The 13,858-nt window shown below is 40.5% G+C and overlaps 1 protein-coding gene across 1 annotated transcript in view; it reads left to right on the plus strand.

Moving 5' to 3' along the window:
* Positions 1–8,403, plus strand: part of otog (otogelin) — a gene marked incomplete at both ends in the record, with an annotated part of 89,411 nt that extends 81,008 nt beyond the window's left edge. The window contains 11 exons of the mRNA XM_079264774.1: positions 35–139; positions 227–328; positions 458–556; positions 643–683; positions 1,135–1,210; positions 1,700–1,878; positions 2,992–3,096; positions 3,179–3,298; positions 4,998–5,043; positions 7,689–7,768; positions 8,203–8,403. Coding sequence (XP_079120900.1) covers positions 35–139; positions 227–328; positions 458–556; positions 643–683; positions 1,135–1,210; positions 1,700–1,878; positions 2,992–3,096; positions 3,179–3,298; positions 4,998–5,043; positions 7,689–7,768; positions 8,203–8,403 — 1,154 coding nt within the window. The remainder of the gene's footprint in view (positions 1–34; positions 140–226; positions 329–457; positions 557–642; positions 684–1,134; positions 1,211–1,699; positions 1,879–2,991; positions 3,097–3,178; positions 3,299–4,997; positions 5,044–7,688; positions 7,769–8,202) is intronic.
* Positions 8,404–13,858: the final 5,455 nt, after the last annotated feature.

Genomic DNA, 13,858 nt, shown 5'->3' on the forward strand with positions numbered 1-13,858 from the left:
TACTGTTAATTTCTAAATGTATTTGTTGTTACAGAATGTGATCCCGACCTTTGTGTGTCGGACATTCCCACCTGCAGAGACGACCAGACTCTGATTGCGACCAGAGCCGACGGTAACTGCTGTCTGGCCCACATCTGCAGTCAGTTCACCTTCCTCTCTGTGGCACGTTGATCCGCCAGCCGATCATCATCAGTGTCTTTAATGCGGTGTGTTTTTTTCCCTGCAGTGTGCTCATCCTGCATAGAGAGAGCTCCTGTTTGCCGGGACGGCGAGGTGCTGACAGTTGACAGCAACACCACCGATCGCTGCTGTCCCCCCTACCAATGCGGTGATAACTCACACAGTTTATCTTTTACATTAGCAGATGTGCTTTCTAATTGTTTATGAGATGTGGTTTTGTATTAGTTCACGTCATTTCTGGTTCAGGTAATTGTTTTTCGTGTCTGTCTGCTTGCAGTGTGTGAGCCCTACAGGTGTCCTCAGCTCAGCTGTCCTGTTGGGATGTCAGTGGTGTCCGTGTCCAGTCCAAACCGCTGCTGTCCCAACCAAACATGTGGTATAACTCACAAAACGGCACACAGAAATATTTGCTGATTTTGCAGATTAACAATCCGATGATGAGAATTTGTTTTGTGTTTTTAGAGTGTTCGTGTGAAAAGATTGCCTCCCCAAAATGTGGCCTGGTACGTTGGGACTTTAATTATTTAATCTGTCTTAAACCCCTGATGTGGTTGAATATTTGAGACAAACCACTTCTGGTCTTTATTTGATTTATTTTTGTCTTAACAATATATTTATTTGATTTTGTTAACTTTATTTATAGATTTATTTTATATATAATATATAATTGATTTAATTGTAGTTTATTGCATTCCAGTCTTTTTCTGTAATTTTGTATTCATTTAGTTTTTTCTACAGTTATAAATAATAGATATTAAGATGTTGATTCTGATGTTTTGCAACAGCAGACATCATGCAACTGGTTTATGTGCAGCTAGATAAATACTTACTTCTCTGTGCGTGAACGTACTGTAGTTGCACTGCTGTGTTGTTGTGACCTCAACCTTTTTAGTGTGTGTGTGTGTGTGTGTGTGTGTGTGTGTGTGTGTGTGTGTGTGTGTGTTTTGTCTGCAGGGAGAAGCAGCACAGCTGGACCGGGCCTTCCTGTCAGACCCACAGAACCAGTGTGCCTGCAAGAGGTATAAGTGTGGTAAGTTCTGCTGGTGGATGAAGCGTTCAGATAAATGACTCAGAGTTAAGACACATTCTGTCTCATAGATGGAATAAACCTAAATGATATTGACTAAACCTAAATAAATTAACTGATAGCAGAGAACATGGTAGTTTGTCACAATTTTTTCAGGCATTTTAAAAGGTTTTGTTTTTCCATCTTTTCCACATTTAAAAACTATAGTGTGACAATTTTCTGTCATTAAAAAAGTCACCTTATTTTATTTTATCTTATCTTATCTAATTTTACCATCTTGTTTTATTTTAGTTAATTTTATCTTATTTTATTTTATTTGTGCCCCTCTCCTGTTTTGTCTTTTACGATGTGAAAATGTGAAAAATTTAAGTAAAAAAATGTTTCTTTCCCTCATTTGAAGTCATTTTAAATAATTACAGAAAAGATAAATTTCGAAACAGTTTAACCTGTGACCTGGTGTCTCTGTGTGTGTGTGTGTGTGTGTGTGCTCAGTGCGTGAGGCGGTGTGTGTGTTTGGTGAGCGGGGAGTGCTGCGTCCAGGTCAGGCTCTGGTGGAGCATGGAGATGGCGGCGTGTGCATCAGCAGGGAATGCAGTCGCGTCTTCGACCCGGCGAGCGGTTTCTACCTGCTTCGCACCATCAACGTAAACTGCTCCGCCCAGTGCCAACCAGTAAGATGATGACACGCCACTACAGGGAAAAAACAATGTGCACTTGAGCATGAGGAGGGAATTAAAATCCAAAGAATTGGCAGAATAATCCAGGTCCAGGCACTCAAAGTGGTTTAGAATAAAAGACCCTGAATAAAAATGCGTATTGGCTTTTGCCTTCAGAAGTGTGTGTAGTGACACACACAGACAGCCAGAGTAGTTATGATTATCACAGGTGACACCATGTAGCACTATATTCTTGGCCTCTAGGGCCACCATACAATCAAAATCATTCACATGCAACAATTCCCCTAGCCTCTAAATGCATACATATGAATAAATACAGACAACAAAGTTTTCTTACTCTCTAAAACACAACCATGAATGAAGAATGATGTTAGATGAAGGTTTCCATTTAGACCTTATTTAGAGATATGTGAGGCCATTGAGGCCATAGACCCAGTATGGCTCTCTTTGTTTGAGAGCTAATCAGGATCAAAGCTAATGGCTTCAATACCTATTACTTCCATTCAGGCTTTATGTCTGCAAAACCTTCATCTTTTCCTCCAGGTTTCCATAAACTGATTCTGTGTCTTTGGTTTGAAGTGACCAATGCACTTTTTTATGCTGGATTTCTTTCTCTTTAGCCTCCAGGTGCTTGCTAGCTTCTTGTCTTACTGGTTTCTCACAGTGCATGGAAAACAGCTTCGAGGCTCCATTTGGCAAGCAATCCTCCGGTGTTCTACGTGGTTTTGAAACAGCTAATGGCTAACGACAGCAGCATTTTCCCGTGTCATCAACAAACTGGAAGGTCCTGATAATGATGATGATATGATGCTAGCTTGAGTAGCTTTCCAGGACATTTGAGATGCCAAATGATCTCAGAAACAAAAGAAATGCTTGCGATCAGCTCCATGACTGGAAATATCTGATGTCTTTTGCTTCTTCTCATTCAGAACTATTTGAGGTGCAAAACTTCCCAATAAGACTGGAAATGCATTTTATAATATGTCCACAATCAACCACTAGATGTGCACTTTGGAGAAATGCTTGCAGTGTGAACCTCCCTCTGCAGTGTGCATTAGTTCATTTCATTTTATTACCAGTTAAAGTCTAAATGTTTGTGTATTTCAGAATCAGATTTATGTACCTCCAAAAGACCAGTCCACATGCTGCGGTGTCTGTAAGAACATTTCCTGCCTCTACCAGCATGAAAACGGGACCACAATGCTGTATAAGGTAGAAAAAGCTACTCTGGTCCTTCCTCAGATCTGAAAGCAAGCTGCGGCTGTATGGAAGCTGATGTTGTCTCTGTTTCCAGCCGGGAAGGTCCTGGGTGTTAGACTGCATGAAGTTCGACTGCGCCGACACTCTGTCTGGACCAACGCTCATCACCTACTCCTACAGCTGCCCTCCCTTCAACGAAACCGAGTGTATGAAGGTCCGTCTGCAGCATCAGCTGCTCAAGTCTCAGACTGAGAAATATCAGTTTATCACATTCACTTTGAGGCATAGTCGCACAACCATCTGCCTTTAGAATCTATCTACCACCCATTAGGAGCCTGCAGGATGACAGGAAGACGTCTGCTTCCTGATTGAACAGTTTGTTTAGTCACCGTCCAATCAGATAGAGGTATAGAGACATGGACAGAATGTGCAACCGCGACTTCAGAGTTTTGCAAGCAGTTTTGTGCTTTGCATTCTCTGGACAGGATATTTGCAGAAGAATCACTCGTTCACAGAATTACACACATACACTGTGATGGTAGCCCCTCCCCCCAGCCGTCAAAGGATCTATTTCGATCAATAAAATCAGGTGTAACTTTTTTAGCTCACCTTAATCATCACGGTATATTGTGGCGTCACTTTGTTTTGTCAAGATAAAGAGAATACAGTCCTCATTTTCATGAGCGAATGTTTAAAAGGAAATTATTTCTGCCTTATATATATCAGCATTCCCAAACTTTTTCTGCCACAACCCCAAAATAACACAAGTTGCTATTCAAGACCCCCCTCTATTCGCCTCTGACCAATGAGGGATTTATTAATTGTGCTATATATCAAATGGGTGATCTTCCTCTATATTAAAGGCTAAAAATTTTCTGTATCTTAATAAATGAACTTATTTTCGGTGGATCATGTTCACAGTTGTGACAAAGCATCCACAGGCTATGTTAACAATTAGTTCGTTTTGCCAAAATAATGCCAAATTATATTAATAGCCTCCGTATTATTTTGGTTTCTGGACATCCAATGACCAAAAAAAAGTTAAATTTAGGGCTTGAAAATAGTCAAAATTATCATAAATAATAAAGAGGACGTGGTTTTTTTGGGTTTGGTTTACAGCTGTAACAAAACAATTACATGCACTTAAAAATCAGCTACTATGGTAAAGCTAGAAAGATTTGACATTACTGGATCAATAACTGAGCAACAGAATACTGCTTCTACAAAACTGTCACCTAACCAGGATAAATGCAAGGTAGACTATGAGTTACAGTCAGGGTGAGGGAGGGGGGTGTATGACTGACATCCATCAAACTCTGCCTGTAGCTCAGAGCTAACTGAGCTAACAGGAGCTAACTGAGCTAACAGGAGCTAACTAGCTAATGAAAGTAGACGGGTTAAGGTTAAGTCACGCTGTTAGCTTCCTGCCTACTTGCCACCAGACATTGGGTACCTATCAGTCAAAAGGACACGCCCCTAAATATGCCAAATTTTGAGGTTAAATTACCTCTAAATGAGGGAGTTAGAAAAAAATGTACCCACTCCACAGTTGTCATGAAGGTAAACCTGACCTATTAAACCTAAAATGGATTTTTGTACCAGGCAGTAAACATGTTTATTTCTGTCGTGAAGTTGGTCTTTGTAACATGGGAGTCTATGGGGATTTGCTCTGTTTTGGAGCCCCTAGTGGATGAAGGGGGAACTGCAATTCTGGCAAAACTGGCACTTCCGCATAGGCTTTACTTTTAACTGCTGGAGGCTGCCACTTGAAAATGTCTCAAACAGTATGACTCAGATATGACAACAGTTGAGATAAAAAGTTTAGGAACCATGGATGTACAACTACTATTGGAACGCTGAAAACGGTATGTATTGTTTTCTGCCTTAACGGTTTGACTCTCATCTGCACTCAGATCGGTGGAACTGTCGTAAGTTACATGGACGGATGCTGCAAGACGTGTGAGTACTGATGAGCGTAGCATCACTTCCGTAGCTAGCGTAGAGCTGTAGGCTGCAGCTGACACTCACCTGCTGCCCAACATGTTTTCAACATGTTTGCCCTTCAGTTCGTCTGTTTCAGTCCACAATCATCCATCGCACTGTCTGAACTGGCTCACATCTGAAAGCCAGATGTTTTTCATTACGTTTGTCAGCTGTTTGTTCACATTCAAGAAATCTGTCAGCGTGCTTTTCAGTGATTTCCAGTTTCATGTGAAATGAAGTGATGGAAAACCATTTTTATGTGCCAAACGATGAAGCAAGTGTCACTGAAAAGCAGCTGATGTCATGCAGGGTTTGTGGTTTATGTACTGCAGCTTACCATCATGTACCAATCCCACCAGGTTCTGGATTCCACCTCTTCCCTTTCCCTGTTAGCCCATTGACTCCCACAGTTAACACAAACTGTGAAAGAGGTACCACAACAACAAGGCTTCTCAGTGCCATTGTTGATATTCAACAATGTACTCCCTCCAAAATAAACCAATGAGAAATCACACAGGACAGGCCAAAGTCTGACTGGAACCTGCATCCCTCTGCAGAGTCGTCCTCTCAACTGTCGTCTCATTTCAGGTCTTCAAAAATCAGAACAAAGTAAAATAAATTCTGTTAAAACCAACAGTTTTAGTGCCGATGTTGCATTTTCTCTCAGTTCTTTTAACTTGTATAAAAAACCTAAAACAAAGCGATCAAAGTTGGCTGAGAGAGTTTGAACTTAACAAGGAGGTTAGGACTCAATACTGTAGGCCAAAAAATGACGTCGCAGTCGGGAGGACGCCAACATGCACTTAGCCCCGCCCCTCCCCATGCATCATGTCCATATACAGCACAGATAAACTCCTCCCCATTAGCACTGTCTGGGCAGTGCATTGTTGATTGCCAACAATGTACTGTTGGTAGTGGCCCAGTAGTTGGGCTTAGACGTCTGCATGTGTGAGTAGATCTGGAAGTGAGTTGGTGTTGGGAACGTGTAGCTGCTGTAGAGGATCTGCATGCTGCTGCACTGCATGGAGCTGGTGGTGGACATGGATTCTGTTGGACTGGACAGAAAACATCGACTCAGTCTTGAGCCTCCCTTTATTCCTTTGTGTTGCTTGGAAAAGGGAAACGGCTGCAGTGATGTATTGAACCGTGTGCAACGGCAGGTGCAGTTCTATGAGCATCTTTATTTTTAGAGAAAAAAGTTCTGCAGGCTTCTTGAACGACTTTCCAAAGCTCTTTGGATGTTTCTCCATTCAGCCTTTTCTCTCCAAATGATCCCACCCTGCTTCAGTAACGTTCAGGTCCAGGTTTCTTGTGTCATGTAGAATAACTCGCCCCTTTCTTCATGTTTCCATTGCTTACTGATGGTTGTCAATTCAGCCGAATTTCCATGGAAACCATTTCTAACAAGCCAGTCAACAGCTGATGGATCAACTGTAGGTCCAGAAGCATCACTCAGATTCTGGTTCAGGTCCTTGCTGGATTTGTTCCTGTTTCTTTCAGATCCTGTTTATCTGCTGTAGATAATTGTCCTTTAGACCTGCTGGTTGTTTTGTCCTCCACTTGTCCAGTTTCCTCCGACGTTTTAAGGACAAGCTGCACACCGTGCTGAGATTTGCCAGGTTTTCAGGTCACAGCTCTTTGGGAATCACCTCGTTGCTGCAAAAATCCGTCAAACTAGATTATCTTTGCTGTTTTTCAGAGAGGAAACTGCAGGATGGGAACAATCATCTGTTGTTGTGGCTTTTAGTAGCAAAAAGCCAAAAACTCTTCACTTTGTTTCTTTTCTGCAGGACAGGAGGGAATATCCTCACCTATTCCCACCTGTTCCTCGCTCTGCGCCCAACCTTAAAGCTTGAACGTCCATCCAGACTTAGTGCAAGTGATTCTTTAACATTTTAATTGGTGAATGACCATATTTCTGAACAAACAAAATGCCTCTGCAGGCTCATCTTCTTCATCATGTCAGATCAGGTGACATCCCAGCTGCTTCACTGACATCCGTCTTCAGCATAAAAACTTAAAGAAGCAGACCACTTCTTGCTGTATAACTTATGTTTTACAGTCCTGTAATATCCTGTAATATACTACAATACCAATCATTTCTGTTGTTGAAAATATTTCCAAATATTTCAAAGAGTGCCTGATGAAGGCTAAACAGCCATTTTGCCTGAGTGTCCGATTGTTCCAGCGATCTCCATCGTCGCTTTGCTTGACACAAACCAACAATCCGACCTTCTTGACGTGGTTGCATGCATCACTGCAGGACTTTCCCACTTGGAGGCTCTCACCCAGCTGTTTATGGAAATCTCAGAGGCTTATCCTTCTTTATTTCCAGGCATTGTTTTGAGATGTGTGTTCAGATTTGAGTGAAACCATTCAGCGTTCAGGATAAATGCATGACAGATGACACATCTTTGATGGTTCCCTGTGTCTCATTTCCTTTTTCTATCTGCTTTTTGAACACTTCCTTTTGCTTTCTTTCTAAAAATCCATTTCTTCCATTTCACAGTCTGCTTCTGCATGACGAACATCTCCAGACTCTCCCTTCCTTCTCTGTCATCCTCTTCTCCTTTGCTGTTAGTTTCCAACGGATTTCCTTTGGTGTTTTTATTTTTAACCAGGTAAAGAAGACGGGAAATCATGTCAGAAGGTGACGGTCAGGATGACGATTAGGAAAAACGACTGCCGCAGCAACAGACCGGTAAGTTACGTCACTTTTAAACCTTCCGAGTGCAAACACACCTGCAAGTTTTCATGCATATCCCACCGGTGGTTTTGGTTTGACTGGATGAAGAGTAGATGCCAAACATCTTCTCTCAGCTGTTCGCCATGCAGGTTTCACTCCTTTTAAACAGCTGATACAGTAAATAGCGGCTCAGTGGACAGAAACGTGTCACAATCTGAACACAACACAAACTAAGCTGAAACAATTAATCAGACTTTAGAAACTTCAGCAGATCGGTTGTATTTTACTAGATTTCATGTCATAAATGTAGAAAAGCTAAATAAGCTTCATAAATTCTCTGCTTCACTTAGATGAGACGCTACTGATGGTCAGCACGGTGATTAAATTTAGCATTTATGGTTTCTTTCACAATGCTGAAAGTATCTTTACCGACTGTTGGTGCCCTGCAGGTGAACATTGTGTCGTGCGACGGGAAGTGTCCGTCTGCCAGCATCTACAACTACAACATCAACACGTACGCTCGTTTCTGCAAGTGCTGCAGGGAGACGGGGCTGCAGCAGCGCTCCGTGCAGCTCTACTGCAGCAGCAACGCCACCTGGGTCAGCTACACCATCCAGGAGCCCACCGACTGCTCCTGCCAGTGGTCCTGATCACACACACCACAGCCACACACTCGCATGCAGCTCCAAAAACACACACGCAGGTTTCCAATCTGCAAAAATAACAACAGCAAGACGCAGAAGAAGAGGAGAGCAGTTCAGACATGTTGCTTTAGGGCTTTAGGATGTCGGGAAAGATGGCGCAGAGCTGTGAGAAGCAGCGTGGAAGTTGTTGCAGTGCCTCTGCTGGCAGGGAGGTGGAGCTGCAGAGCAGGACAGCAGAACCTGAACTGGGATCTCTGGTTTTCACTTTCCCAAGAAAAGTTTTTCTTTTATTCCCCTCATCAGAAAAATGGCAGCACATTAGTTTGCTGTATTGATTCTTATGGCTCATTACAAACCCTGCAGTCCTACAGAGCTTCTGCTTCAAGCTGCGGTGGAAGGCGACAACAATGCAGACATTAAAAAACTTTCATTAGTTTAGAATTAATCGAGCATCCTTTGAAATTAATTATTATAAATGTTGAAGTATTTTTATTTTGATCCTTTTTTGTTGCCTGCAGATCTTTCAGACCCTTCTATTCGTTTGCTGTGTTTTCTTCCATTTGTCTTCTGCTTTTCCAGATAAAAGTCCAGTTTCACGCCTCAGAAACGACATTTACTGTTCCTGCATCACTACATCTACAGTTATGACAACCAGGAAGCACTTTTAGAGAGAATTAGTTTTCTTTTCACTCCTGTTTGCATGATGAGGCTTTGCATGTTTTAACATTAACAGGCGTGCTTATCTTTATCTGTCGTGTACGCTGGTCCACACAGAATAACAGTCTATAGATACGTTACCATCTCATGATTTCACCCTACATTACAACACCGCTGCGTTCAGACTTACCTTCATGGTTTCCTGTGAGCCTGGACCAGAATAGAATCAGATCATTATTCTAGTAAATCTCTGTTAAATAAATGATTACGATGCAGAAAGAAAAATAAATAGAAAGTTTAGGATTTTTCCGCTTACAGGAAGTGAAAAGCCACGCGTTGGCGTTTATATCCGTCAGCTTTTACTAAAAACGTGCCGTTACAACATCAGTCATCTTCTTTCCAGTTCAAGCAAACATAAAACCTGTAAACGTGCTTCCGATCGTTGCCTTACAGGTCACAGTTCAGTGTTCTGCCGCCGTCCAGCATTCCTCCGGAGGGTCGGGAATGTTCAGCAAGCTTCTCCCGTCTGAACGAATCTCACAGAAGAGCGTCACAAACCTTTCATGAAAAACATCTGAAAAGAGTCAGGAAGCAATGGATCAGGAAAACAACTTGCTTTTGTTTTTTGTAAATAAATTTCAGACTTCTCAGAATTATTTTCAATATCAAATTCGTAGATATTTGATTGTTTTAGAAAGACAATAAACTGTATATTCATCGATGGGAGCTTTACTTTCTCGAATCAACTCTAGTGAGGTGTGTTCATTGATTTTAAATCCAGCTGTTTGTGGAGCACTTTATTTATTTATTGGAGTCTGATAGAGCACCGAAGTTCTGATCCGGAAGAGAAGAGACCAGTTTGACACGATGAAAAAACAACACAACATGATCCAAAACTGCATGAGTGTGTCACAGATGCAGTTTCTCTACTTGGTATGAAATTATTTTGTCACCAGCAGACGCGCCTGGATAGTCGAATTTGTATCATAAAAGTGTACATTTGCATTTTCAATAAATTTTCCTTTGGAAACTCTGAACGTTGAATGCTGCGTTTATTTATAATCAGCTTTTTTTCTGCCCTGCAGCGCCAAAGTTCTTATTTTACCTCGTTTGGTTTGCAACCAGCAGGGATGCATGACGTAAAAACAATCCTAACTACATGTTTCTGCACACAGGCGTAGATTTTACTGAAATGTAATTCAGAATCAGCAGGGAGAAAAGACTTCGTTTGGCCTTCTGGCAGAATATCTGCGCATCCAGAAAGCAACCTGTGCCAGCAGAGAAAAGAAAAGGTAAAACAGTGTGGACATGAAAACTGCCAGGAGGAGATGGTTAGGCGTTACCATCTACAAACTGGACAAATGTAGCAGCAGATTAGCATCAGTAAATTTGATGATATGATGTCTTTAAAGGTGGAGTATGTAAGATTTTCAATATTTTCAAAATAAATGAACTAAAAAAAATAACTACAATCATAATTAGAAAGTTTTTTGAACATGTAGGTTCCAGTCTGTCCATATTTGATGCGTTAATAAATTACAAGTTTAATTAATGACAAATGACAAAAAGCACTTTTTTTTTTACTGGTAGGAAAACATTTAAGAAGGGTCTTTGTCATTAATTAAACTTGTAATTTAATAACGCATCAAATATGGACAGACTGGAACCTACATGTTTAAAAAACTATCTAATTATGATTGTAGTTATTTTTTAGTTAATTTTTTTTGTTAAATATTGAAAATTTTACATACTCCACCTTTAATGGTGATTATTTGATTTTTTTTTAGTACATAAAATAAAAAGGGAAAGGACAGTCCTGGGAAGATCTAGTCCAGGGGACACCTGGATCTAGATCTGTGTACCTGCCTGGTAGATAATGAGCTAATGATTTAGGTCCCAGGGAAACACTTTAACCTGCAGGATGATAACCCTTAAGGGCCAGAGTTGGCAACCCCTGATCTAGTCACTGTAAATGTTGTAGGTCTGGAGAAAGATTAGTTAAAGCTGGTTGTAATGTTTCCCTCTCGGCTCGTCTCTTTGAAGCGGTCACTGGGTCGCCACAGCGAAATGTCACTTGGGTGTACTGACACATATTTTACACCGGATGCTCTTCATCCAGGCCTTGGGACCGGCCCTCAGAGAACAATCCTCCTCATTGGAGGAGCTGGGGATTGTCAGAACAATCCTCCAGCAGCGTAAGGGAGCAGGACTCGAACTGCTGACCATCATCACAAGACATGCTCCTAAACCACCTGAGCCACCCCAAGCTAATTGTAATGTAATAATGGTCACTAACAGAATAACCTGCCAACAGTGTTATCATATTGGTGGTTTTGCTTTTAAATGTACCGTATGAATACACCAGCTTCGCTTCTGCAGGCCTGAGAAGGCACGCAGTCATAATGTGATCATTTAACAGTGACGCAGTTGTTGGTACGACCGCTGAAGTTCATCCATTTGTAGCACAGCCAGGAATACTCGCTGACATCACCAAACATGTTGCTAGCTGTACCAGTGATACACATTGAATAAATGAGATGGCTAACTGGAGCCTGTGTGGGCACTTTCTGGAAGGTGAAGATCCTGAAGTCAGTATCATGTTGGACTCATTACAGCTGCGGTGCCCTACTTGCTGCTGCCTGGATTCCTGGATGAAGTCATGTTCTGTTAGTCAGCCAGCGGGGTAACTGGGCAAGTTGGACAAAGATGCACTAGTTTGTTTGTTTTTTTTATTGTTAAAAAAGGAAAATTTAAAAAAACTAAAAAGTAAGATTTTTTTTTTTTTTAAAGAAAGATGCTAGTCTTTTCTTTATTAAAACAAAAAATAAAAAAGACCCACTAGTCTTTTTTTATTATTTAAAAAGGAAAAATTAAAAAAACTAAAAAATATATTTTTTAAAAAAGTACCCACTAGTCTTTTTAATTATTAAAAAAAATAAAAAAGAAAACTTTTAAAAATAGAAATACACACTAGTATTTTCTTTACTAAAACAAAAATAAAATACACACTAGTCTTTTTTACTTTTACAAAACTTAAAAAAATAAAATAAAATAAATAAATAAAAAAAAATTATGTATATAATTTTTTTTTTTAAATGCACCAGTCTCATTATTTTTTTTTTTAAAATTAAAATAAAATAAACACCCTAGTCTGATCTCCAGTTAATGTGTAGTTATAGCTACAAAAATCCCCCCTCTTTCTGTGTGGAGTTTCCATGTTCTCCATGTGTATACCTGAGTTCTCTGCAGCTACTCAGGTGTTATTTTATCCCACATGCATGTTAATTGATCTGATCTCACATGTAAGTTGCTTTGGATAAAAACATCTGCCAAATCATTGGAGAATAGATTAGAACATTTCAGGTCCATTTGTAAAGAGATGCTGCCTTTCCATTGTTTTTCACTTATAGCCATAATTTGAGTCATTTTGTGAATTTTTTTTTTTTTTTTTTTTTTCAGAAAATGAGCTGTAATGATGAGGATTTAAGGTTTGTTGACTATGTTGATGACAGATGACAGAATCCTAAAGTTATTAGTTTTTATTTTGGCATTAATGGTCAGGGGAAGGATTGGGTTGTGTGCATGTGTGGGTAACTAGTGTGTGTGTGTGTGTGTGTGTGTTTAAATGTGAAACTGTTTTTAAATCTTTAATGTTAAGCACTTTGATATGCTTTTGTATTAAAAGGGCTATACAAATAAAGTTTGATTTAATTTTTTAAATTTCTGATTTGATGATTAGATATTCCCATCGGATGGGATTGGAACTCTTTCTATATCAATTCTGCTGAATCAGAGATATGGATAGATGTCCCAACATGGATCAACTAAGAATTTACATAATAAATCATAGTCAATGTGTATTTATTTATTTATCGTGTGTACAGGGAGTTAGTACGGGCGAATTTCCCCCAAGGGGACAGTACAGTTTATTATATTGTATTATTCTATTGCATGATGATGTCCATTTGATTGAGGGAGAAGGTCTGAATCTGGAGCCCGTTCAGTGTGAGTTCAGTGTTGTTCAGCGTCCTACTGTGCCTTCTTGTCATTACTAATATTAGTTGTGACTTAATAATTAATTCATTTTCTTTGCTGCAGAGTACAATTTAGCGCTGTGGTGGGCTTTTCCAGAAATCTGCATGGTAGACCCTGAACAGATCGCCAGTCCATCGCAGGGCCAAGACAGAGAGACAAACATCCACTTAAACACACCGACAGAGACTGACTAATGTCAGAAATCATGTTCTTTTACTTTACAGAGACAGAAAAACAACTCCAGTTCAAGCCCATTAATCTACGTGTCTACGTTTCCACGCGGATGAAATGTAGAATAAAGTACAAATCTGCAGAGAAATAAGAGGTAAATACTGAGAGAAACGGGCTGATGCTGAACTTAAAAATGAGATTTAATAAGACGTGAATGTGTAATTTGGGAATTGGTGTCGTCAGCATGGAGATTTCCATCAACACTCGTCATATTACAGAAACTGTGATGCGTTCAGGTTCACGGTGACTTCACTGCAAAGTGGCTGTCAGCTTGACAAACCTACGACAGCTGGAGAAACACACACACACACACACATACATATCCTACATGGATAAACGGTTCAGCCTATGTGTGTGTGTGTGTGTGTGTGTGTGTACTTGTTTTACACATGTTGTTGGGACATAACTTTGTCCTTCGCCACGTTGTGGGGACCTGCTGTCTTTGTGAGGACACAAGGTGTGTGTGCTGCCGGTTGGAACTGCAGGATGCAGGTCTGAGTCCTCGAAAGTGACAGAAACATGACGGTGTTTGTGTGTG

The sequence above is a fragment of the Telmatherina bonti genome (genome assembly GCF_933228915.1).
Source record: "Telmatherina bonti genome assembly, chromosome: 1".
Taxonomy (NCBI): domain Eukaryota; kingdom Metazoa; phylum Chordata; class Actinopteri; order Atheriniformes; family Telmatherinidae; genus Telmatherina; species Telmatherina bonti.